At 41.9% G+C, this 22,482-nt stretch overlaps 1 protein-coding gene across 1 annotated transcript in view; it reads right to left on the minus strand.

Annotated features, from left to right (window-relative positions):
• Window positions 1-22,482, minus strand: part of LOC134211567 (uncharacterized) — a 722,476-nt gene that overhangs the window by 159,460 nt on the left and 540,534 nt on the right. Inside the window, exon 9 of the mRNA XM_062688552.1 lies at window positions 10,862-10,930. Within this exon, the coding sequence (XP_062544536.1) occupies window positions 10,862-10,930 (69 nt within the window). The remainder of the gene's footprint in view (window positions 1-10,861; window positions 10,931-22,482) is intronic.

The raw sequence follows: 22,482 nt of genomic DNA on the forward strand, positions 1-22,482 counted from the left end.
ACTTGGTGGGTTGTTTAAACGCGCTAAAGATATCGGAGAAATGCTCATTCACGTAAAGTAAATACGGCGGAGGAGTAGGAATACAGTCCCGCAGGAAGGAACACATGTTTTACCTCTAGCTCTGCCTGAGCGGATATCTTAATCATAACTTTTGGTGGAGAATGTTTTGCTTCGCTATTATAGATAGAAAATAAACATCTACAATTGAGACAGGCAGACGATGCTTTCTCAAGAATACTCTATGATTTAATTAAGAATTCTTCTAATTCTTCTTCTTATTGGTATTACATCCCCTACTGGGACATTGCCGCCTTTCTGCTTACAGTTCATTCAGACTAAGCACCGCTTAAGAGTTAAGAAGGCCATAAGGAAAACATTAAATGAAACACATGATTTTGCGTTGGATTGATTTGAAACACGGTTTTCGTCTTCAAGTTTTCAAAATAACTTCGTTTACAATAAATATTTAGTCGCTTACCAAGGTGGCTTCACATGAATTACCTTTTCAACAAGCCAAAGATTCCTTTCCCGTGGCGCTCACGGAGATGTATAGACTTCCTATATATATTATATTATAATAATGAGCATCAAACTAATTTTCCTCTCCTAATCCTAAATTGGCTGTATTATGTTAAGCACAACTTGAAAAAAGGGAAAAGCTAAATTAGTCACTCGACTCGCAAGCCACCGCTTGAGCACCCCTGTGCAAGTTTGCCAATGAATCGCCTGCTTTGAGCGTGCTTACAGCGGCACACTAGGAGTTAACTTTCTGAAATCAGTATGGCGAAAGGCATCTAAGGTACGATTTCTCAAATTTAAGCAACTTAATCGAAAAAATATTTGGTAGGCGTAGTAGCGGACACCTGGCGAACACCATCCTTCATAACCGGTCCCAAATAGTTTTTCATGAAAAGTTCCTATTTCTGAGAAAACCCGCGTTAGATGTCTTTCGCCATACAAATTTCTGCCGGTTAACTCATGCTGGCTATTTGCGCATATACGATAGCGCTTGGATGTGGAAGCGGCGGGTAGAAAATCAGCCACTGCCAGCGATGCCAGATTGATTCAAAATCAAATCCGAAGATTCTCTTAAAAGTTTTGGATGTCCCTATTTCGGCGGTCATCCACAATCAGGATACATTACAGTACATTACACGACAGATTCATAGGCACAATGCTCTATAAGTTTTCCATGCTCGTTGCTATACATATTTTGACAGTGATTGTTTCCAACGCCGAGACTAATATCCTCGCGTTTTATTTAGGGGAAAGGACGGCTTTGGCAGGTTTTGTTCTATTATTGTCAGGGAGGTTTTTGTAGACCAAATTTTATGAAATTCGGCCACAATATTCTTTGATATGCACAGAATGTTTAGGCCAAATTTGAGCATAATTGGTTATAGAAAACCCTCCTGACAATAATAGAACAAAACCTGCTAAAGCCGTCATTTCCCCTATTGAACTTTTATTGATTAAACAATGAATCAGTTTAATATTATGAACTTCTAATTTTTCTGAACATTTTAAATTATTAAGCTGGTTTATTGCTAACTAATAGGTTTGAGCATTCTTGAATATCGACCCTACATGGCAACAGTCCCGAATACAATAACAACAATAAATTAGTCACTACGTAAGAATAGCGTTGGGCCGAGCCCTACGCAATGCCTAAATTGGATTTATCTACAAATTCTTTGGAAAGTCTTCCTGACATTTTTTTTGTAAATACCTAAATTAATTCTATGGGAAATACTCCCAGGAATTAAATCGGTAAGTCATCCAAAAATTTCTACCTTCAATTTGTTTAGGAATTCCTTCGGAAATCCTCTAGGTTTTTATTAAAAATATTCCAGGACCAACAGGACTTCCATTAAACAAAACCTTCCCAAATGAATTCAGAAATTTCTTTAGAAATTTCTAGAGAAGTTTCGTTCAAATTTTATTAACATCCGACAAATTCCTTTAGCCATATTTTCAGAAATTCCTACAGGAATTCATTCAGAAATAATTTTACCAATTCCCAGGAAAAATCGCCGCAGCCAAAACTCCATTTCTTCGGTAAATTATCCAGTACTTTATTTCGAATTTTCTTCAGTAATTTTAGAACAAAACCCTAAGAATATCCAAACGAATTACAAAATAAGCATTCCAAAGGAACTTCTAAAGGATTTTGTAAAGGAATTTTCAAAATACTTAAATTTCTTCAAGAATTCTTGTGGACATTCATCCAATTATTCTTTCGGATTTTCCACCAGGGATTCCTTTAAACAAAAACCCAGGAAATTACTTCAAAAATAAATCCAGTACATTCTTGGGAAAATCCGCTAGATATTCCTTTGAAAGCCCAAAAATGGACTTCCAATAATCCTTTCGGAAATTCCATTAGAACATTCCAGTATTTCTTTTGGAAAACCTTAGGGAATTTTATATGGATTTGAAAGAATTTTCAGAGAATCTCCCGTAGAAACTTCCGAAGAAACTTGTGGAGATATTTACAAAGGCTTACCCGAAGGTATCCCTGCAATACTGTTCAAAGGAAAATTATTTGGAACTCCTGGAAAAGCTCCCGAAAGTATTTCTGGAGGAATTTACAATTGAATTTTTAAAGTATTTTTGGAATAAGAAACCCGAGGAACTTCCGGATCAGTGTTGGGAAATGTACAGTAAAACACTGTGACTATGCGAATGTTTACATTTTATCCGGTCAAATTTCACGCACCGCACAAACCGAAACAGTTTTCAAAAAAAAAAAAAAATGTACGCCTCATTGTGACATTTTTTTTTTACCGATGAGGCAAACTGTTTGTATGTTTCTGCCTGCTACTGCGTGAGAGTCGAGCCGTCGGTGCAGTCAGCAGATTTCTTGTTTCGGTTCGTGCGCAGCGCAAACAGAACAGAATCGAGTTTAATTGCCTGTGGCGCAAAGCCTAAAAAGAATGCTAGCCGTTGGTACTAATTCATTAGTTCTAGTCTCTAAAATGAGCAAGGAGTAAAGAAATAATCATTTACCACCAAAAACGGTCATACGTCGCGAAATGAGCGTACAGAAACATTAATTGTGGGAAGAGAAAATAATAAAATCATGTGCTGAATGTTGTCTGCTTGGTCGTGGCTGCTGCTGCGGCTGCCGTGTCAACCGTTCCCGTCCCTGTTCCGGATGAATCCCTGAAAGGTTTTTCGAAAGAATGTACAATGGAATGTTTTATGAAATTCTTTGAGAATTACGTCAGGATTTTCTCCAAGAGTTCCTTCAAAAATTCAAATTTTTCATCTGTGCGTTTTATATTTATAGTAAGAATGAAATTAAGCCGATACAAATATTTAAATAAATAACTTTCTCTTACAAATCCACGGAGTTTAAAAAAAATCATTTTATTATTTCTCCTTAACCTTTCGGAGACCATTAGGATATAACTTTTAATAAATACTAGTCGACCCGGCAGACGTTGTCCTGCATAGTAGGCGAAAATGCGCATTGTGAACTGCCCATGCGAAATTCCCATATAAATCTTAATTTTAGTTTTTCACGAATAACTCAACTTTACTAATAATTTTCCCATTAGGAAATATCATATAAACCCGTCGGAAACTATAACGAATGTTTCTGCTGAAGAAATGAAAAAAATCCATCCAGCCGTTTTCGAGTTATGCGGATACGAACACAGACCATTTCATTTTTATATATAAGATTTGTAAAGGCCTTTCTCTTCAAATAGAAACACATATGCCAGGAGCTTATGTATTGTTTATTCAACTAGTTTCAATTTTGAAATTGAGAATATTTGACAATTCCAAATCATCTGATTTAATAATGCTTCCGTATCGAGTGGTGTGCCCCCGAAAACGCGAGCACTTTAAAACTTGGATTCCGTCAGGAGTGACCTTAAACATCGGACATACAGCATTTGAATTTCAACTGTTAAAAAGATGAATCGAATCGGCAAAGACCTAGGCGACGAATACAGGATCACGATTGGAAGCTTGGAACATGGAATTGCAAGTCGCTAGGTTTCGCAGGTTGCGACAGGATGATCTACGATGAATTACATCCCCGCAACTTCGACGTCGTGGCGCTGCAGGAGATTTGCTGGACAGGACAGAAAGTGTGGAAAAGCGGGCATCGAGCGGCTACCTTCTACCAAAGCAGTGGCACCACCAACGAGCTGGGAACCGGCTTCATAGTGCTGGGTAAGATGCGCCAACGCGTGATTGGGTGGCAGCCAATCAACGCAAGGATGTGCAAGCTGAGGATTAAAGGCCGTTTCTTCAACTATAGCATCATCAACGTGCACTGCCCACACGAAGGGAGACCCGACGACGAGAAAGAAGCGTTCTACGCACAGCTGGAGCAGACATACGATGGATGCCCACTGCAGGACGTTAAAATCGTCATCGGTGACATGAACGCACAGGTAGGAAGGAGGAAATGTATAGACCGGTCATCGGACCGGATAGTCTGCACACCGTATCGAATGACAACGGCCAACGATGCATAAACTTCGCAGCCTCCCGCGGAATGGTAGTCCGAAGCACCTTCTTTCCCCGCAAAAATATCCACAAGGCCACATGGAGATCACCTAACCAAGAAACGGAAAACCAAATCGACCACGTTCTAATCGACGGTAAATTCTTCTCCGACATTACGAACGTCCGCACTTACCGCAGTGCGAATATTGAATCCGACCACTACCTCGTTGCAGTATGCCTGCGCTCAAAACTCTCGACGGTGTACAACACGCGTCGAAGTCGGACGCCGCGGCTTAACATTGGGCGGCTACAAGATGGTAGACAAGCCCAAGAATACGCGCAGCAGCTGGAAGTGGCACTTCCAACGGAAGAGCAGCTAGGCGCAGCGTCTCTTGAAGATGGCTGGAGCGATATTCGATCCACCATTGGTAGCACCGCAACCGCTGCACTTGGCACGGTGCCCCCGGATCAGAGAAACGACTGGTATGACGGCGAATGTGAGCAGTTAGTGGAAGAGAAGAATGCAGCATGGGCGAGATTGCTGCAACACCGCACGAGGGCGAACGAGGCACGATATAAACAGGCGCGGAACAGACAAAACTCGATTTTCCGGAGGAAAAAGCGCCAGCAGGAAGATCGAGACCGTGAACCCTAGTAGCACAATTCAGATCGATTTGGTTGCAGCAACTCTAAAGTGACTGGATTTGGTCGCATATGAGTCACAGTTACTCATATGTGACAAGTGTGCTAATCGGGAAGAAACGGAGCAACTGTACCGCGCTAATAACACACGAAAGTTCTATGAGAAGTTAAACCGTTCACGTAAGGGCCACGTGCCACAGCCTGATATGTGTAAGGACATAGACGGCAACCTTCTTACGAACGAGCGTGAGGTGATCCAAAGGTGGCGGCAGCACTACGAAGAACACCTGAATGGCGATGTGGCAGACAACGGTGGCGGTATGGTAATGAACCTAGGAGCACGCGCGCAGGACATGCGACTTCCGGCTCCGAATCTCCAGGAAATCCAGGAGGAGATCGGCCGGCTGAAAAACAACAAAGCCCCTGGAGTTGACCAACTACCAGGAGAGCTGTTTAAACACGGTGGTGAAGCACTGGCTAGAGCGCTACATTGGGTGATTACCAAGGTTTGGGAGGATGAGGTTCTGCCGCAGGAGTGGATGGAAGGTGTCGTGTGTCCCATCTACAAAAAGGGCGATAAGCTGGATTGTAGCAACTACCGCGCAATCACATTGCTGAACGCCGCCTACAAGGTACTCTCCCAAATTTTATGCCGTCGACTAACACCAATTGCAAGAGAGTTCGTGGGGCAGTACCAGGCGGGATTTATGGGTGAACGCTCTACCACAGACCAGGTGCTCGCCATACGTCAGGTATTGCAGAAATGCCGCGAATACAACGTGCCCACACATCGTCTATTTATCGACTTCAAAGCCGCATATGATACAATCGATCGAGACCAGCTATGGCAGCTAATGCACGAAAACGGATTTCCGGATAAACTGATACGGTTGATCAAGGCGACGATGGATCGGGTGATGGGCGTAGTTCGAGTTTCAGGGGCATTCTCGAGTCCCTTCGAAACCCGTAGAGGGTTACGGCAAGGTGATGGTCTTTCGTATCTGCTATTCAACATCGCTGGAGGGTGTAATACGAAGGGCAGGGATTGACACGAGTGGTACGATTTTCACGAAGTCCGTCCAGTTATTTGGTTTCGCCGACGACATTGATATCATGGCACGTAACTTTGAGAGGATGGAGGAAGCCTACATCAGACTGAAAAGCGAAGCTAAACGGATTGGACTCGTCATCAACACGTCGAAGACGAAGTACATGATAGGAAGAGGCTCAAGAGAGGTCAATGTGAGCCACCCACCACGAGTTTCTATCGGTGGTGACGAAATCGAGGTGGTTGAAGAATTCGTGTACTTGGGCTCACTGGTAACCGCCGATAACGATACCAGCAGAGAAATTCGGAGACGCATAGTGGCTGGAAATCGTACGTACTTTGGACTCCGCAAGACACTTCGATCGAATAGAGTACGCCGCCGTACCAAACTGACTATCTACAAAACGCTTATAAAACCGGTAGTTCTCTACGGATACGAGACCTGGACGATGCTCGTGGAGGACCAACGCGCACTGGGAGTTTTCGAAAGGAAAGTGTTGCGTACCATCTATGGTGGGTTGCATCAGCTGTTGGGAGAACCATCCATCGTTCACACCGCGAAAATCGGAAGACTGCGGTGGGCCGGGCACGTAGCCAGAATGTCGGACAGTAACCCGGTGAAAATGGTTCTCGACAACGATCCGACGGGAACAAGAAGGCGAGGTGCACAGCGGGCAAGGTGGATCGATCAGGTGGAGGACGACTTGCGGACCCTCCGCAGACTGCGTGGTTGGCGAAGTGCAGCCATGAACCGAGCTGAATGGAGAAGTCTTTTATGTGCAGCACAGGCCACTCCGGCCTTAGTCTGATGATAAATAATAAAATATTAGAATTTTACTGGAGTGTTGCAGGGGTGAATTTATTTCTTTTCAAAGGTAAAAGAAACGAAATTTGCTCAAACCCCACTTCAGAGAAATGCTAATAACTTAGCCAGGCAAACTCTAATCTTCTCGCGGTTTTCGGCATAACATTCTGTATTTAATTCTACAAGAACTGAATAAGTATCATTGTTCATGATCGTAAATTGTGCCGTCCAACTGCAAATCACTGTTTTTGGATGTTTCTGCATACATTTTTCCATAAGTATAAACTTCCAACTAATTTCCATAATATTTTACTGAAAATGTCGACGGTTTCCTCGGTCCCTTCTTCTTCTTTTTTTTCTTCTTATTGGCATTACATCCCCACACTGGGACAGAGCCGCCTCGCAGCTTAGTGTTCATTAAGCACTTCCACAGTTATTAACTACGAGGCATTCGTATATCATGAGGCTAACACGATGATACTTTTATGCCCAAGGAAGTCGAGACAATTTCCAATCCGAAAATTCCAATCCGAAAATCACAAAGTGACTAGCAAATGCTTTATTCCTCGATCTCTGCCTATCTCGATGATCCCTTCAATATCGAGGTGTGAAGAGGGCACTGTATTAAACAATCGAAAAGTGTTTTAATGTTACGAATACAGCCAATATATGACAATAAGTGCAAACATCAGCTTTTTTTTAAAATGGCTTTGTCGAAAATTCTAAACTATTTTTTAGAATATTGGATTGTTGTACATAAGTGCTCCAGAGGCTTAAGCACCATGACTCTTTGAACATGGTGTTTTGTGCCAATAACATTTTGTTGCGGAAATACCAATATCGTTCTCGAAAACGACAGAGAAATATTATAAACTGGTTTAACGACAACGACCTTAAGCGCGAAACATTGGATATGGGATGTTTTAATTCTAGTGCACCAGGGTAAATCATCAATCTGAACAAAACCAAAACTTTGAATTTAAACACGACGACCCCTTACAGCTTCACAATGACCGGGCAATTAGTGGAGAATTTGATTTGGAACTTCCAATATCTATGCAATCAAATGGCGACTGACGGTGGTACCAGGATCAATATAGGCACATAGATCAAAAGGGCAAGGGCTATCCTTACAAGTTTAACAAATCTCTGGTGGAACAGGTGCATGGTGTGCATCACTGGAGAACACTCCACCCCAGTAACATTTTGGTTTTATTGAAGTCATGAAGAACACATTATGGTTTTGAAGACCATTTTAAAACCAAAAATGTTACTAGGGAATGGCTACGGGTGTTCACCAAGAGATGTGGTACATAATTCATGTCTGGTGGTCTTACAATTGAGCTCCATCGTCGTTGCCACCAGAAGCCGATAGCCACCGAAGTTCTGGACCGAAAGTGTGGCTGGATCGACCACACCTTACGTGGGGAGCGGAACCGAAATCTGTGAACAAGCGTTAGACTGGAACCTAGCAGGGTATTGCAACAAAAGCAGACCCAGAGGCTCGTGGTGGAGAAGCCTCCATAAAGATTTCTCGATCGAATCGATCTTAATCTAACTTGGCAAGAGGTGAGTGCGATAGCTGGACATTGTCCAGATTGGAGTTCTTCCATGTTGTAAGTATGTAAGTAAGTAAGTAAGTAAGTAAGTTATTTCCAAACCCAATAATCTTCTTGGCTTCTCAAGGTACGTGTTGAACAAATTACAGTGTGTATGGATTTCGGTGCCGTACGGTAAAGTGCCGACGGCAGTTCAGAATTTCCAAATGTAGCAAAGATTCCGGTTCCATGGCGCCCCGACGATTAAAATTTCAACGCTTTGCGATCTATTCGGCCTACTCCCTATTAAACATTTCCTAAGACCGGAACGGAAATCTAACCCAACAAGCAGTCAACCGACATTCATAACAAATAACATTGAGCTCGGAGGTAAAATATGTCCTAAATCTAATCTTCATAAATCGAGGTTTTGCTCTAACACGGCCAATTGATATGAATCAGCGATGGCGTGCTAATTAGTTTCGGGGTTTAGTCGGATCTCAGCTACGTTGCGATCATGTCCAACCCGTTTGAAATACATCAACTACAACCGTTTTCTCATGCTATAGCATCGATGTCTTGTTGTAGAGCGGCATAGTTATCAATTAGGGGAAACTGGGATAACATGGACCCCCGGGGCAAAACGACCCGTTATCATTTTTGAATACATTTTCGGCAGTTTTTCCAGAGTATTTACTACAGCGCATGCAGTTCGGATCTCGAAATACCAATCCAGTAGTAAGCATTTCTGAAAATATTCCTGGAACATAGCTGAAAATGCCAAAAGGTCGTTTTGCCCCGGAGGTGCATATTACCCCTATTTGATTATACGGTCGATCTCTAAGTCATTGGCTGACATTAAGTGGTAGCAAAACAGACCATAGCTCAGGGATTTGCTGACGAATAAATCAGAGAGGCCTATAGCTACCTCTTTGTGGAACACCAGAAGGTGTAGTGAAGCGGGTTTTCATGTAGACGAATCTTCAATGCAAATAGGGGCGTAAACCATGAGAAGCCATGTTGGAAAACTTTCTTATTGCTAATTCATGAGGCATTTTATCAAAATTTTTGAAGAAATCCTTGTAAGCACTGTCGATCTGACAGCGTTTATTCAAATCAGGAGTTTAACGCGCAAAAGTACATTTTTAAATTCTTCTTGGTCGAACGGTTTTTTACAAAGCCATATTGAAATTGTGTTATAATAGCAGCGGCAAACATCATATCGTCGATCAAAAGCTCAAGCACCTCGGCAAGCTAACAAAGAATGAAGATGGGACGATAGTTTCCTACGTGGCGAAAATTACCACTTTTGTGCATAAGGGTGTATCAAAACGTTGGGACGCCATCTCTTTCATACAGCACGTTTGCATACAATGGTTCTTATTGCCAGCGCAATAGGGTTAGGCCTGTATAACATTACATCTTGTATCCGATTTAACCATACTGCCTTCCGTGTTTGGTAACACAGTGTCTCCCTCCCATTTTATGGTAATTTTTATTTGCCATATACAACGGTTCAGGGTACCGTGTTCACATCTAATTATCAACCCATAATGAGAAGCTACATACGTCGTTCGAGGTGATAACATATCTTCTGACCTCGAATATACTATCCAATGCAACATTTCCGCGGGTAACTGGTAACCACCAAAGTGTACATCCTGCACTGATTTATGCCAGACACATCTGCAGCAAAGTTTTAATTGCTTCGCATACCCAGTTTCGTAAGTATTGCAAACATCTGGTTAATATAAAACACACCGGCATATGCAAACCACCAACGTCAGAGAAATTCGTGCAAACGACTTGTGCAACACATTGCTTACAGAAAAAAAATGCAGTGCGATGGGAAAAGTAAAAACTTGCAGTAAAATTGATTTGGCGAGGTTCAAGATAATGAAATTTTTATCCTCACAGGAAACTATGCTCTCAAAGGAAATTTCCAAAAGAACCACAAAACGTAACTTCCACCCAACTTGAACAGAGAATGCTCGATTGCAAACAAGAAAGCTCGAGTTAACTCTAATTTTAACTTCTATTACTTTACGGTATATATGAGTATGGTGAAACTTTTTTCTACATTCGTGTACAATGAACTGCGAGGAGAGAGAAAAAAAAACTTTGAGTCAGAAAAAGAGGGGGCTGCAGGAAGCACTTTCGTTTCTTACTTTCCGGTTGACGAGGAAAAATTGTTGAACTTTTCACCTTTGTTTGTTCTGGTAATTGATTGATTCATGCTCCATTTAACTTCTGCTGAAGCAGATAGCGTTCCCCATCAGGTGAGTATTATACATCGGAAACCCAACTGCGGCAAACGGAAACAAAAAACATGAATTCAGCATATTTTTAAATGCTACTTACCGTGCAATATATACAAAATGCTCCGAGTGCAATGACGCGGAGTAAAGCTGGGCTTGCGGCTCGTACCACCTAGGGATAGAAAGTAGATCAATTATTTACATGGCCACGGTTCTTGCCGGGGTAGGGCATGTGTGTTTAAGTACATATAAATAAAAATTAACTTGGCATGATTGCATTGGAGTTGAGTAGTGCAAAATATATCAGTGATATACAAATTTTCCTAATGATCTAAATTTACACACCAACAATGCATAATACATAATAATACAATCACGACACACGAAATTCAATAGATGCTGAAGTTACCAATATTTTTTTTATAATTCATCATAATATAGCACTGTGATGTTGAGCACATTCTGCATACGGCAATAAGCAACCATGCGTCTCCTTATTGGCAAGCACGCGCAGCTCAAAACTTCGATCGTTTTCAGACAAACATGTCGCACTTGTAATACTGAATCACCATTGAAAATCGTAGTATTTTTAAATTAATGATTTCGTGTGTGTTACTTCTACGTGAAGTTGAACGATTTACAATGATATGGAAATGCTAATATCATCTTCCAAACTTGGACGTACATGTTCATGATAGCATTAGAGGCGAAAGTATAGAATTGATAGTTCCGTTAGGATACGGCAGGCATGAAGAATGTTTTTATAGAAGTCGATTTGAAAGCGAGCGGAGGGCAATATTTGTGATGGCACATATCACACGACCTTCCTTCTGCCAAGCTCCCGTATGAAGGGGGAGGGAAGAATATCAGTGTGGAAGCTGATATATCTCCACCTTCCTTTTGCCAGTGGAGATATATCAGCTTCCACACTGATATTCTTCCCTCCCCCTTCATACGGGAGCTTGGCAGAAGGAAGGTCGTGTGATATGTGCCATCACAAATATTGCCCTCCGCTCGCTTTCAAATCGACTTCTATAAAAACATTCTTCATGCCTGCCGTATCCTAACGGAACTATCAATTCTATACTTTCGCCTCTAATGCTATCATGAACATGTACGTCCAAGTTTGGAAGATGATATTAGCATTTCCATATCATTGTAGTATTCTTATTTTAACTTTTTTTCTTGCATATTAACCCATATTGCTTTTAATAATGCTTCCAATTCTCTCCTCGACCTCCCGAGTGGTACACTACTGTGAAAATTACCTTTATCACCTGTAGTCCGATAGTAAAACTGTTGCTCAACATTTTATTTAAAACTAGTTGATCCAGCAGACTTTTTCCTACATAGCAGGCGAGAATGCGCGATACAAACTACTTCCCATGCAAATTTCCCATACGAATCCTAATTTTAGATTTTGAAGATTTTCTCAACTTTGTTGAGAAGAAGAAGAAAAAGAAGAAGAAGAAGAAGAAGAAGAAGAAGAAGAAGAAGAAGAAGAAGGAGAAGAAGAAGAAGAAGACAAAGAAGAAAATAAGAAGAAAATTTATCATGGGAGTGTTTTACTTGGTCACGATATTATGACCTCTGCGAGCCTCAACGAAATAGAAGAAGAAGTAGGAAACAATAAACAATGCAAATGGCAAGCATATCTGTTCCATATTAATATGGAATGTCATATTGATTATTGATATGGATATTGATTTCATACCAATATGGGACAGTTATGCAACATACAACTGAAGTTTGGGGGGTGCGTCAGTCCAAAAATTGTCGGCGACGGTTTTCGCCGTAGTTTTGCTCGACGGCAGGGCTTTCTTGGGGTCACGCCGAAAGCAAATCTAGCCCGTGGCGTCAACGTGTAGCTACGTGGCATTTATTCTCTCGCGTTCAAGCTTGGGAAATGTATCGCAAAAAACTGTAATTTATGTTTCGAAATTATCAGAACAAATAGCCAAAAACTGTACGATGTTTGTCAGCCAAGCTTTATCTGCCGCAGCATTTGCATATTTTTCTTGTTTGGGAAGAAAGAACTTAAATAATAATTCAAAATTAAAATAAAGGTTGGTATGAAATTGGGTCTCCTCCTCCGATTGGGTCGAATAATAAAGTTTCCTTTGTGTGGCCTGAAACGGCCAGAACGAAATTATTACAGCCACTATCAGTGGATGCGTGTGCACGCCACGCTGATCTAACAAGAAGAGGCAGATTCATGACTTGCTGCTCGCCGATTGACACGCTGAAGGCATTTTACTCAAAACCCATATTCCCCCTCTTCTCTTATTTAAAACGCAAAAACATTTCTAGCATATGATGCAATGCTTGTTTTTCTCCTGGGTTATTTAAATGAGATAAAGGTGATCATCGGTTACATTTGAGATACCGGTCAACTACATTAACCCTTATAAGGTATACGTCTGATGGTAGGGGTAAAAATTACCTTAAAAATTGAATATCTCTGGCGTTTCTGAGCCGATTTGTATAATTTTTTCCCAGAAGAACCGGATAGGTTTCTAGATTATGACAAGTGACTTAAAATTAGGATTGGCCACTTGGTGCCGGAGTTATTCCGGATTGTAGTGGGGTAGTTTTTTTTCCTGGTGGGTATTGCCGACTGAAACTTTAGTCTATGCTGTTAAAATGACCTAATACTGTGATTGGTTAACTCGGGAATGTATATCGGACATGTTCTGCCCGTGATGGAACTTTTTCTAACCATTCTAGGAATTATTCGCCCTTCCGGAACCGGCTATAAGGGATCTATATCCCGTGATGGCCAATTTGGAAAGGAAATTCCAAATATGACTTGCGACACATCATATGTCATAATTTTGCGATCAGGAGCTCCAAAGAGACCTCCAGGAATTGATATGGCAAAACTTGGCCACATTGACATGGTCCAAGGGCACCCGGAATCCGGTCCCGGTGGACCACTTTTGCAAAAATTCCAAATATGGCTTGCGACACATCATATGTCATAATTTTGCGATCAGGAGCTCGAAAATGACCTCCAGGAATTGTTATGACCAAACCTGGCCACATTGACATGGTCCTAGGGCACCCGGAATCCGGTCCCGATGGACCACTTTTGCGAAAATTCAAAATATGGCTTGCGACACATCATATGTCATAATTTTGCGATCAGGAGCTCGAAAATGACCTCCAGGAATTGATATGGCAAAACTTGGCCACATTGACATGGTCCAAGGGCACCCGGAATCCGGTCCCGGTGGACCACTTTTGCAAAAATTCCAAATATGGCTTGCGACACATCATATGTCATAATTTTGCGATCAGGAGCTCGAAAATGACCTCCAGGAATTGATATGGCAAAACCTGGCCACATTGACATGGTCCTAGGGCACCCGGAATCCGGTCCCGGTGGACCACTTTTGCGAAAATTCCAAATATGGCTTTCGACACATCATATGAAATAATTTTTCGATCAGGAGCTCGAAAATGACCTCCAGGAATTGTTATGGCCTAACCTGGCCACATTGACATGGTCCTAGGGCACCTGGAATCTGGTCCCGGTGGACCACTTTTGCGAAAATTCCAAATATGGCTTTCGACACATCACATGTCATAATTTTGCAATCAGGAGCTCGAGAGTGACCTCCTGTAATTGATATGGCCTAACCTGGCCACATTGACACGGTTCTAGGGCACTCGGAATCCAGTCCCGGTGGACCACTTTTGCAAAAATTCCAAATATGACACATCATATGTCATAATTTTGCGATCAGGAGCTCGAAAATGACCTCCAGGAATTGATATGGCAAAACCTGGCCACATTGACATGGTCCTAGGGCACCTGGAATCCGGTCCCGGTGGACCACTTTTGCGAAAATTCCAAATATGGCTTGCGACACATCATATGAAATAATTTTTCGATCAGGAGCTCGAAAATGACCTCCAGGAATTGTTATGGCCTAACCTGGCCACATTGTCATGGTCCTAGGGCACCTGGAATCTGGTCCCGGTGGACCACTTTTGCGAAAATTCCAAATATGGCTTTCGACACATCACATGTCATAATTTTGCAATCAGGAGCTCGAGAGTGACCTCCTGTAATTGATATGGCCTAACCTGGCCACATTGACACGGTTCTAGGGCACTCGGAATCCAGTCCCGGTGGACCACTTTTGCAAAAATTCCAAATATGACACATCATATGTCATAATTTTGCGATCAGGAGCTCGAAAATGACCTCCAGGAATTGATATGGCAAAACCTGGCCACATTGACATGATCCTAGGGCACCTGGAATCCGGTCCCGGTGGACCACTTTTGCAAAAATTCTAAATATGGTTTGTGACACATCATATGTCATAATTTTGCGATCAGGAGCACGAGAGTGACCTCCAGGAATTAATATGGCCAAACCTGGCCACATTGACATGGTTCTAGGGCACCCGGAGTCCAGTCCCGGTGGACCACTTTTGCGAAAATTCCAAATATGGCTTGCGACACATCAAATGTCATAATTTTGCGATCAGGAGCTCGAGAGTGACCTCCTGTAATTTATATGGCCTAACCTGGCAACATTGACATGGTTCTAGGGCACACGGAAGCCGGTCCCGGTAGACCACTTTTGCGAAAATTCCACATATGGCTTGTGACACATCGTATGACATAATTTTGCGATCAGGAGAGTGACATCCAGGAACCAGGAATTGTTATGGCCAAACCTTGCCACATTGTCATGGTCCTAGGGCATCCGGAATCCGGTCCCGGTGGACCAATTTTGCGAAAGTTTCAAATATGATTTGCGACACATCTGATGTCATAATTTTGCGATCAGGAGCGCGAAAGTGAACTCTGGGAAATGATATGGCCTAACATGGTCACATTGGCATGATCCTAGGGATCCGCAAAAATTTCATATTTGACATTCGACATATCAAATGAAATAATTTTGCGATCAGGAGTTCGAAAGTAACCTCCGGGAAATGATATGGCCTAAACTGGTCACATTGGCATGATCCTAGGGCATCCGGAATCCGGTCCCGGTGGACAATTTTGCGAATATTCCAAATATGGCATGCGACATATCATATATCAAAATTTTGCGATAAGGACCTCGAAAGTGACCTCCAGGAATTGATATGATCTAAGAGGAAAACAAATTTATCATTTTCGGTCCGGTCTAGGAAAATTTTGGGTTGAAACCCATTGCAATGTGGTTTGGAGAGTCATATCAATGATCGAAAGTCATATTTGTATTTTTTGCAAATGTCATTCTTATTTCAATATGTTCTTTTATAATTCGCAAGTCGTATCTATTCTTCCTCATTCCGCTAACACTTGTTCTCCGCTCACCGTCTACTACCAAAACGTCCGTGGATTGAGGACAAAAACAAGCACTCTACTCAATTCACTGCTGTCCTGTGATTTTGATGTCATCGTATTCACAGAAACATGGCTCTATTCCGACATCTCGAACTCCGAACTGTCAAGCAACTACACCATCTACCGATGCGATAGAAACACTCGCACCAGTGTATTTCAGCGTGGAGTAGGTGTCCTAATCGCAGTGAGAGCCCCGCTGAATTCGAAAGCCGTATTTCTTGAAGGCAGCGATGATTTTGAGCAAGTTATTGTGAAAGTTATGCTACCACATGAGTCCATCTGTCTGTGTTGCATCTATATTAGACCGCGCCGTCCCGCCGATATTTACGCTAAGCACGGTGAATCCCTTGTGAGTCTCCTCGAGTTAGCTGACCCTCGTGATACCATGATAGTCATGGGCGATTACGACCGAATTTTCGCAAAAGTGGTAAACCGGGACCGGAGTCTGAATGCCCTAGGACCATGTTAATGTGGCCAGGTTAGACCATATCATTTTCTGGAAGTCACTTTCAAGATCCTGATCGCAAAATTATAACACAGGATCTGTCGCAAGTCATATTTGGAACCTCCGCTAAATTGGTCCACCGGGACTGGATTCCGGATGCCTTGGGACCATGTCATTGTGGTCAGGTTTGGCCATATCAATTCTTGAAGGTCACTCTCGAGCTTCTGATCGCAAAATTATGACATTTGATGTGTCGCAAGCCATATTTGGAACTTTCGCAAACTTGGTCCACCGGAACCGGATTCCGGATGCCCTAGGACCATGACAATGTTGTCAGGTTAGACCATATCCATTCCTGGAGGTCACTATCGAGCTCTTGATAGCAAAATTATTTCATATGATGTGTCGAAAGCCATATTTGGAATTTTCGCAAAAGTGGTCCACCGGGACCGGATTCCGGGTGCCCTAGGACCATGTCAATGTGGCCAGGGTAGACCATATCAATTCCCGGAGGTCACTCTTGAGCTCCTGATCGCAAAATTATTTCATATGATGTGTCGCAAGCCATATTTGGAATTTTCGCAAAATTGGTCCACCGGGACCGGATTCCGGATGCCCTAGGACCATGACAATGTGGCCGGGTTAGCCCATATCAGTTCTTGGAGGTCACTTTCGAGTTCTTGATCGCAAAATTATTTCATATGATGTGTCGCAAGCCATATTTGGAATTTTCGCAAAAGTGGTCCACCGGGATCGGATCCCTGGTGCCCTAGGACCATGTCAATGTGGCCATGTTTGGCCATATCAATTCCTGGAGGTCATTTTCGAGCTCCTGATCGCAAAATTATTTCATATGATGTGTAGCAAGCCATTATTGGAATTTTCGCAAAATTGATCCACCGCGACCGGATTCCGGATGCCCTAGGACCATGACAATGTGGCCAGGTTTGGCCATATCAATTCCTGGAGGTCACTCTCGAGCTCCTGATCGTAAAATTATGACATATGATGTGTCGCAAGCCATATTTGGAATTTTGCAAAAGTGGTTCACCGGGACCGGATTCCAGGTGCCCTAGGACCATGTCAATGTGGCCAGGTTAGGCCATAACAATTCCTGGAGGTCATTTACGAGCTCCTGATCGCAAAATTATGACATATAATGTGTCGAAAGCCATATTTTGAATTTTCGCAAAATTGATCCACCGGGACCGAATTCCGGGTGCCCTAGGACCATGTCAATGTGGCCAGGTTTGGCCATATCAATTCCTGGAGGTCATTTTCGAGCTCCTGATCGCAAAATTATTTCATATGATGTGTCGCAAGCCACATTTGGAATTTTCGCAAAAGTGGTCCACCGGGACCGGATTCCAGGTGCCCTAGGACCATGTCAATGTGGCCAGGTTTGGCCATAACAATTCCTGGAGGTCATTTTTGAGCTCCTGATCGCAAAATTATGACATATGATGTGTCGCAAGTCATATTTGGAATTTCCTTTCCAAATTGGCCATCACGGGATATAGATCCCTTATAGCCGGTTCCGGAAGGGCGAATACTTCCTTGAATGGTTAGAAAAAGTTCCATCACGGGCAGAACATGTCCGATATACATTCCCGAGTTAACCAATCACAGTATTAGGTCATTTTAACAGCATAGACTAAAGTTTCAGTCGGCAATACCCACCAGGAAAAAAAACTACCCCATTACAATCCGGAATAACTTCGGCACCAAGTGGCCAATCCTAATTTTAAATCACTTGTCATAATCTAGAAACCTATCCGGTTCTTCTGGGAAAAAATTATCCAAATCGGCTCAGAAACGCCAGAGATATTCAATTTTTCAGTTAATTTTTACCCCTACCGTCAGACGTATACCTTATAAGGGTTAAAAACTGCACACCAAAGTTGTCTCAACATCATGGTTTTATATAAGAAAAATGAATAAGAACATAGGTTCCCAAACTATGAATTGCGAAAGATGATACGTGATTCATACTTCCAAATCAAATCCAAATCCAATCCAAATCCAATCCAAATCCAATCCAAATCCAATCCAAATCCAATCCAAATCCAAATCCAATCCAAAACCAATCCAAATCCAATCCAAATCCAATCCAAATCCAATCCAAATCCAATCCAAATCCAATCCAAATCCAATCCAAATCCAATCCAAATCCAATCCAAATCCAATCCAAATCCAATCCAAACCAATCCAAACCAACCAAACCAATCCAAACCAATCCAAACCAATCCAAACCAATCCAAACCAATCCAAACCAATCCAAACCAATCCAAACCAATCCAAACCAATCCAAACCAATCCAAACCAATCCAAACCAACCAAACCAATCCAAACCAATCCAAACCAATCCAAACCAATCCAAACCAATCCAAACCAATCCAAACCAATCCAAACCAATCCAAACCAATCCAAACCAATCCAAACCAACCAAACCAATCCAAACCAATCCAAACCAATCCAAACCAATCCAAACCAATCCAAACCAACCAAACCAATCCAAACCAATCCAAACCAACCAAACCAATCCAAACCAATCCAAACCAATCCAAACCAATCCAAACCAATCCAAACCAATCCAAACCAATCCAAACCAATCCAAACCAATCCAAACCAACCAAACCAATCCAAACCAATCCAAACCAATCCAAACCAATCCAAACCAATCCAAACCAACCAAACCAATCCAACCAACCAAACCAATCCAAACCAAACCAACCAAACCAATCCAAACCAATCCAAACCAATCCAAACCAATCCAAACCAATCCAAACCAATCCAAACCAATCCAAACCAATCCAAACCAATCCAAACCAAACCAACCAAACCAATCCAAACCAATCCAAACCAATCCAAACCAATCCAAACCAATCCAAACCAATCCAAACCAATCCAAACCAATCCAAACCAATCCAAACCAATCCAAACCAATCCAAACCAATCCAAACCAATCCAAACCAATCCAAACCAATCCAAACCAACCAAACCAATCCAAACCAATCCAAACCAACCAAACCAATCCAAACCAATCCAAACCAATCCAAACCAATCCAAACCAACCAAACCAATCCAAACCAATCCAAACCAATCCAAACCAATCCAAACCAATCCAAACCAATCCAAACCAATCCAAACCAATCCAAACCAATCCAAACCAATCCAAACCAATCCAAACCAATCCAAACCAATCCAAACCAACCAAACCAATCCAAACCAACCAAACCAATCCAAACCAATCCAAACCAACCAAACCAATCCAAACCAATCCAAACCAATCCAAACCAATCCAAACCAATCCAAACCAATCCAAACCAATCCAAACCAACCAAACCAATCCAAACCAATCCAAACCAATCCAAACCAATCCAAACCAATCCAAACCAATCCAAACCAATCCAAACCAATCCAAACCAATCCAAACCAACCAAACCAATCCAAACCAATCCAAACCAATCCAAACCAATCCAAACCAACCAATCCAAACCAATCCAATTCCAATCCAAATCCAATCCAAATCCAATCCAAATCCAATCCAAATCCAATCCAAATCCAATCCAAATCCAATCCAAATCCAATCCAAATCCAATCCAAATCCAATCCAAATCCAATCCAAATCCATTCCAAATCCAATCAAAATCCAATCCAAATCCAATCCAAATTCAATCCAAATCCAATCCAAATCCAAATCCAATCCGATTCCAATACAAATCCAATCAAAATCCAAACCCATTCAAAATCCAAATCAAATCCCAAATCAAATCTTCAATTCAAATCCAAATCTACATCCAAATCCCATCGAAATCCAAATCCAATCCATATCCAATCCAATCCATATCCAATCCAATCCATATCCAACTATAATCCAAATCCAATTCAAATTCAATACAAATTGTTTCCATTCCAGATTCATGTCTTCGAGACGTGTCTTGTGATTTTGCAAACCACAAACGATTTTTTGAAGTTCTTCCAGGCACGTCTTGGGTTTTTGCAAACTAAAATATATCACTCTTCACAATTTAACCACTTGAAATCAACGACAGGTCCCGAAAAATAGACTGACAGGATCGTTAAACTGTGTGGCCATTTTAAGGCCGGAACGAAATTATGATGGCGACTCTCCGTGGATGCGAGTGCACGCCGCAGAGATCTGTCCAGAAGAGGCAGAGTCATGACTTGCTACTCGCGGATTGATACACTGAGTTTTAAATCTTTAAACATGCTGAAGGCATTTTACTCAAATCCAAAAAAAAACTTCAACTTTACTTTTTCAGAAGCTAGATTTCACTAAATTGTAGCGCTTAAGGTGAAGGTGGGTTGAGTACCAAAACAAAGCTTTGAAAGTATTGGTACAATAAAAACTGTTATATACTGTAGTAGTATTGGTGTCGTATTTATAAAAAAAACAAAGAATATTAGTAGGGTGGTTAGAAAACGACTCAGCACTATCACGCTCACTCGATTCCGTCCCATGCTCCGAGTGTCCTCCAAAAACTGATTTGAACAAAAACTGGTTGAACACAAGCCGGTCCAAGTTTGTATGAAAACTAGTATAGAAAACTAAACCCTTCAATACACTGGCTACAGCGCCTCCCCTCCAAACACTGGCGAAAAGAGAACCCACACAGCTGAAAGCAATATTCCAGAGATTTCACTGAACGAAAACCGAATCGCAGGAAAGATCCTTTGATTTCGTAACGCAAAAATAGCATTTTATACCCCACTCACCCCCATGTTACACTTTATGTTTGAAGCATCTGCCCCTGGTGCGATAGATATCACTGACAAATTCTGGGTACATATTTTGTTGAATTGCACGTCTCACTGATACCATCTGAGAAGCCCAATTATCATGCTAAAGATTCGCAACCTCGTTTAAAATCGACTCCCAACTATTGGAACGACCATTCAATATGGATAATTGGATATGGATAATGCACTATTAGTGCATTCGTTCCAATAGACAAAACCATTTCTTCAGCAAGTTAATAAAAATCAGTCATTAACAACGCATTGCATAGTGTGAAAATTGCGCGCTAATAGTCCTGTTTGTATCGTGACCACCAAGCTTCTGGTGTTCGTCTTACGCCATCATAAACCACTTCATTAGCGGTGCACCGCAAATTTAAATATCCGTAATTAAAATCAAATTAGGACCTCCTACCCGGCTTCCTCCGATGTTTGAAAGTTTCTCGATTATTTCTCACCAAAGCGCACAAGGTCTTGCAAGGGCAGAATAGTTCGCCTACCCCAGCGATGCGATCTGGTATTAAAACCAAGACAGCTTCTGACACTTGGTCAGCCGGCGCCTAATCAGCTCCATCAAGCCGTAAATGCCCGCAACATCAGTGCGGTAAAGTATTTGCGTGCCTGACAAGGTTATCACCGGCCCTTCCTTCCTTCATGCGCTCGCTGCCGGAGCTGCAATTTCCTGCCATGCATATACCTACTGACAAACTCGGTCTTCCAGCAACTCGCGTAGCCGGCTCAGAAGTTATGGCGTGCTTTACTTCAGAACCGCCTGCAACGACATGGCTTCATGCTAGGAAACAGCGAGCACAGCAGATTTGTTCCTACTTAACTAGGTATACGAGAGTAGAAGTAGGGAATAACGCCCTATCGTTATCGTTGTGGTAAGTCATAGTGAAAAAATGGGCAGTTTCTATTGTAACAGCAACCTAAATAATTGAGTACTCAAAACTAGAAATTCTACTGAAACCTTTTTTGATTGACAAAATTTTATTATGATTAAAAATAAACTTTTTTTTGCAAAAAAGCATCCTTTATTAAGAAGCTTCACCCTATTTCATTACCAAACAATATACGACTGCATATTTTTTTTACCATCACGCCACAGCACCGTAGGAAGCCCAAAGAAGTGACATTAATTCTGGTGTTTCACTTCTACCTCT

Source organism: Armigeres subalbatus, chromosome 2 (assembly GCF_024139115.2).
Source record: "Armigeres subalbatus isolate Guangzhou_Male chromosome 2, GZ_Asu_2, whole genome shotgun sequence".
In the NCBI taxonomy this organism is placed as follows: domain Eukaryota; kingdom Metazoa; phylum Arthropoda; class Insecta; order Diptera; family Culicidae; genus Armigeres; species Armigeres subalbatus.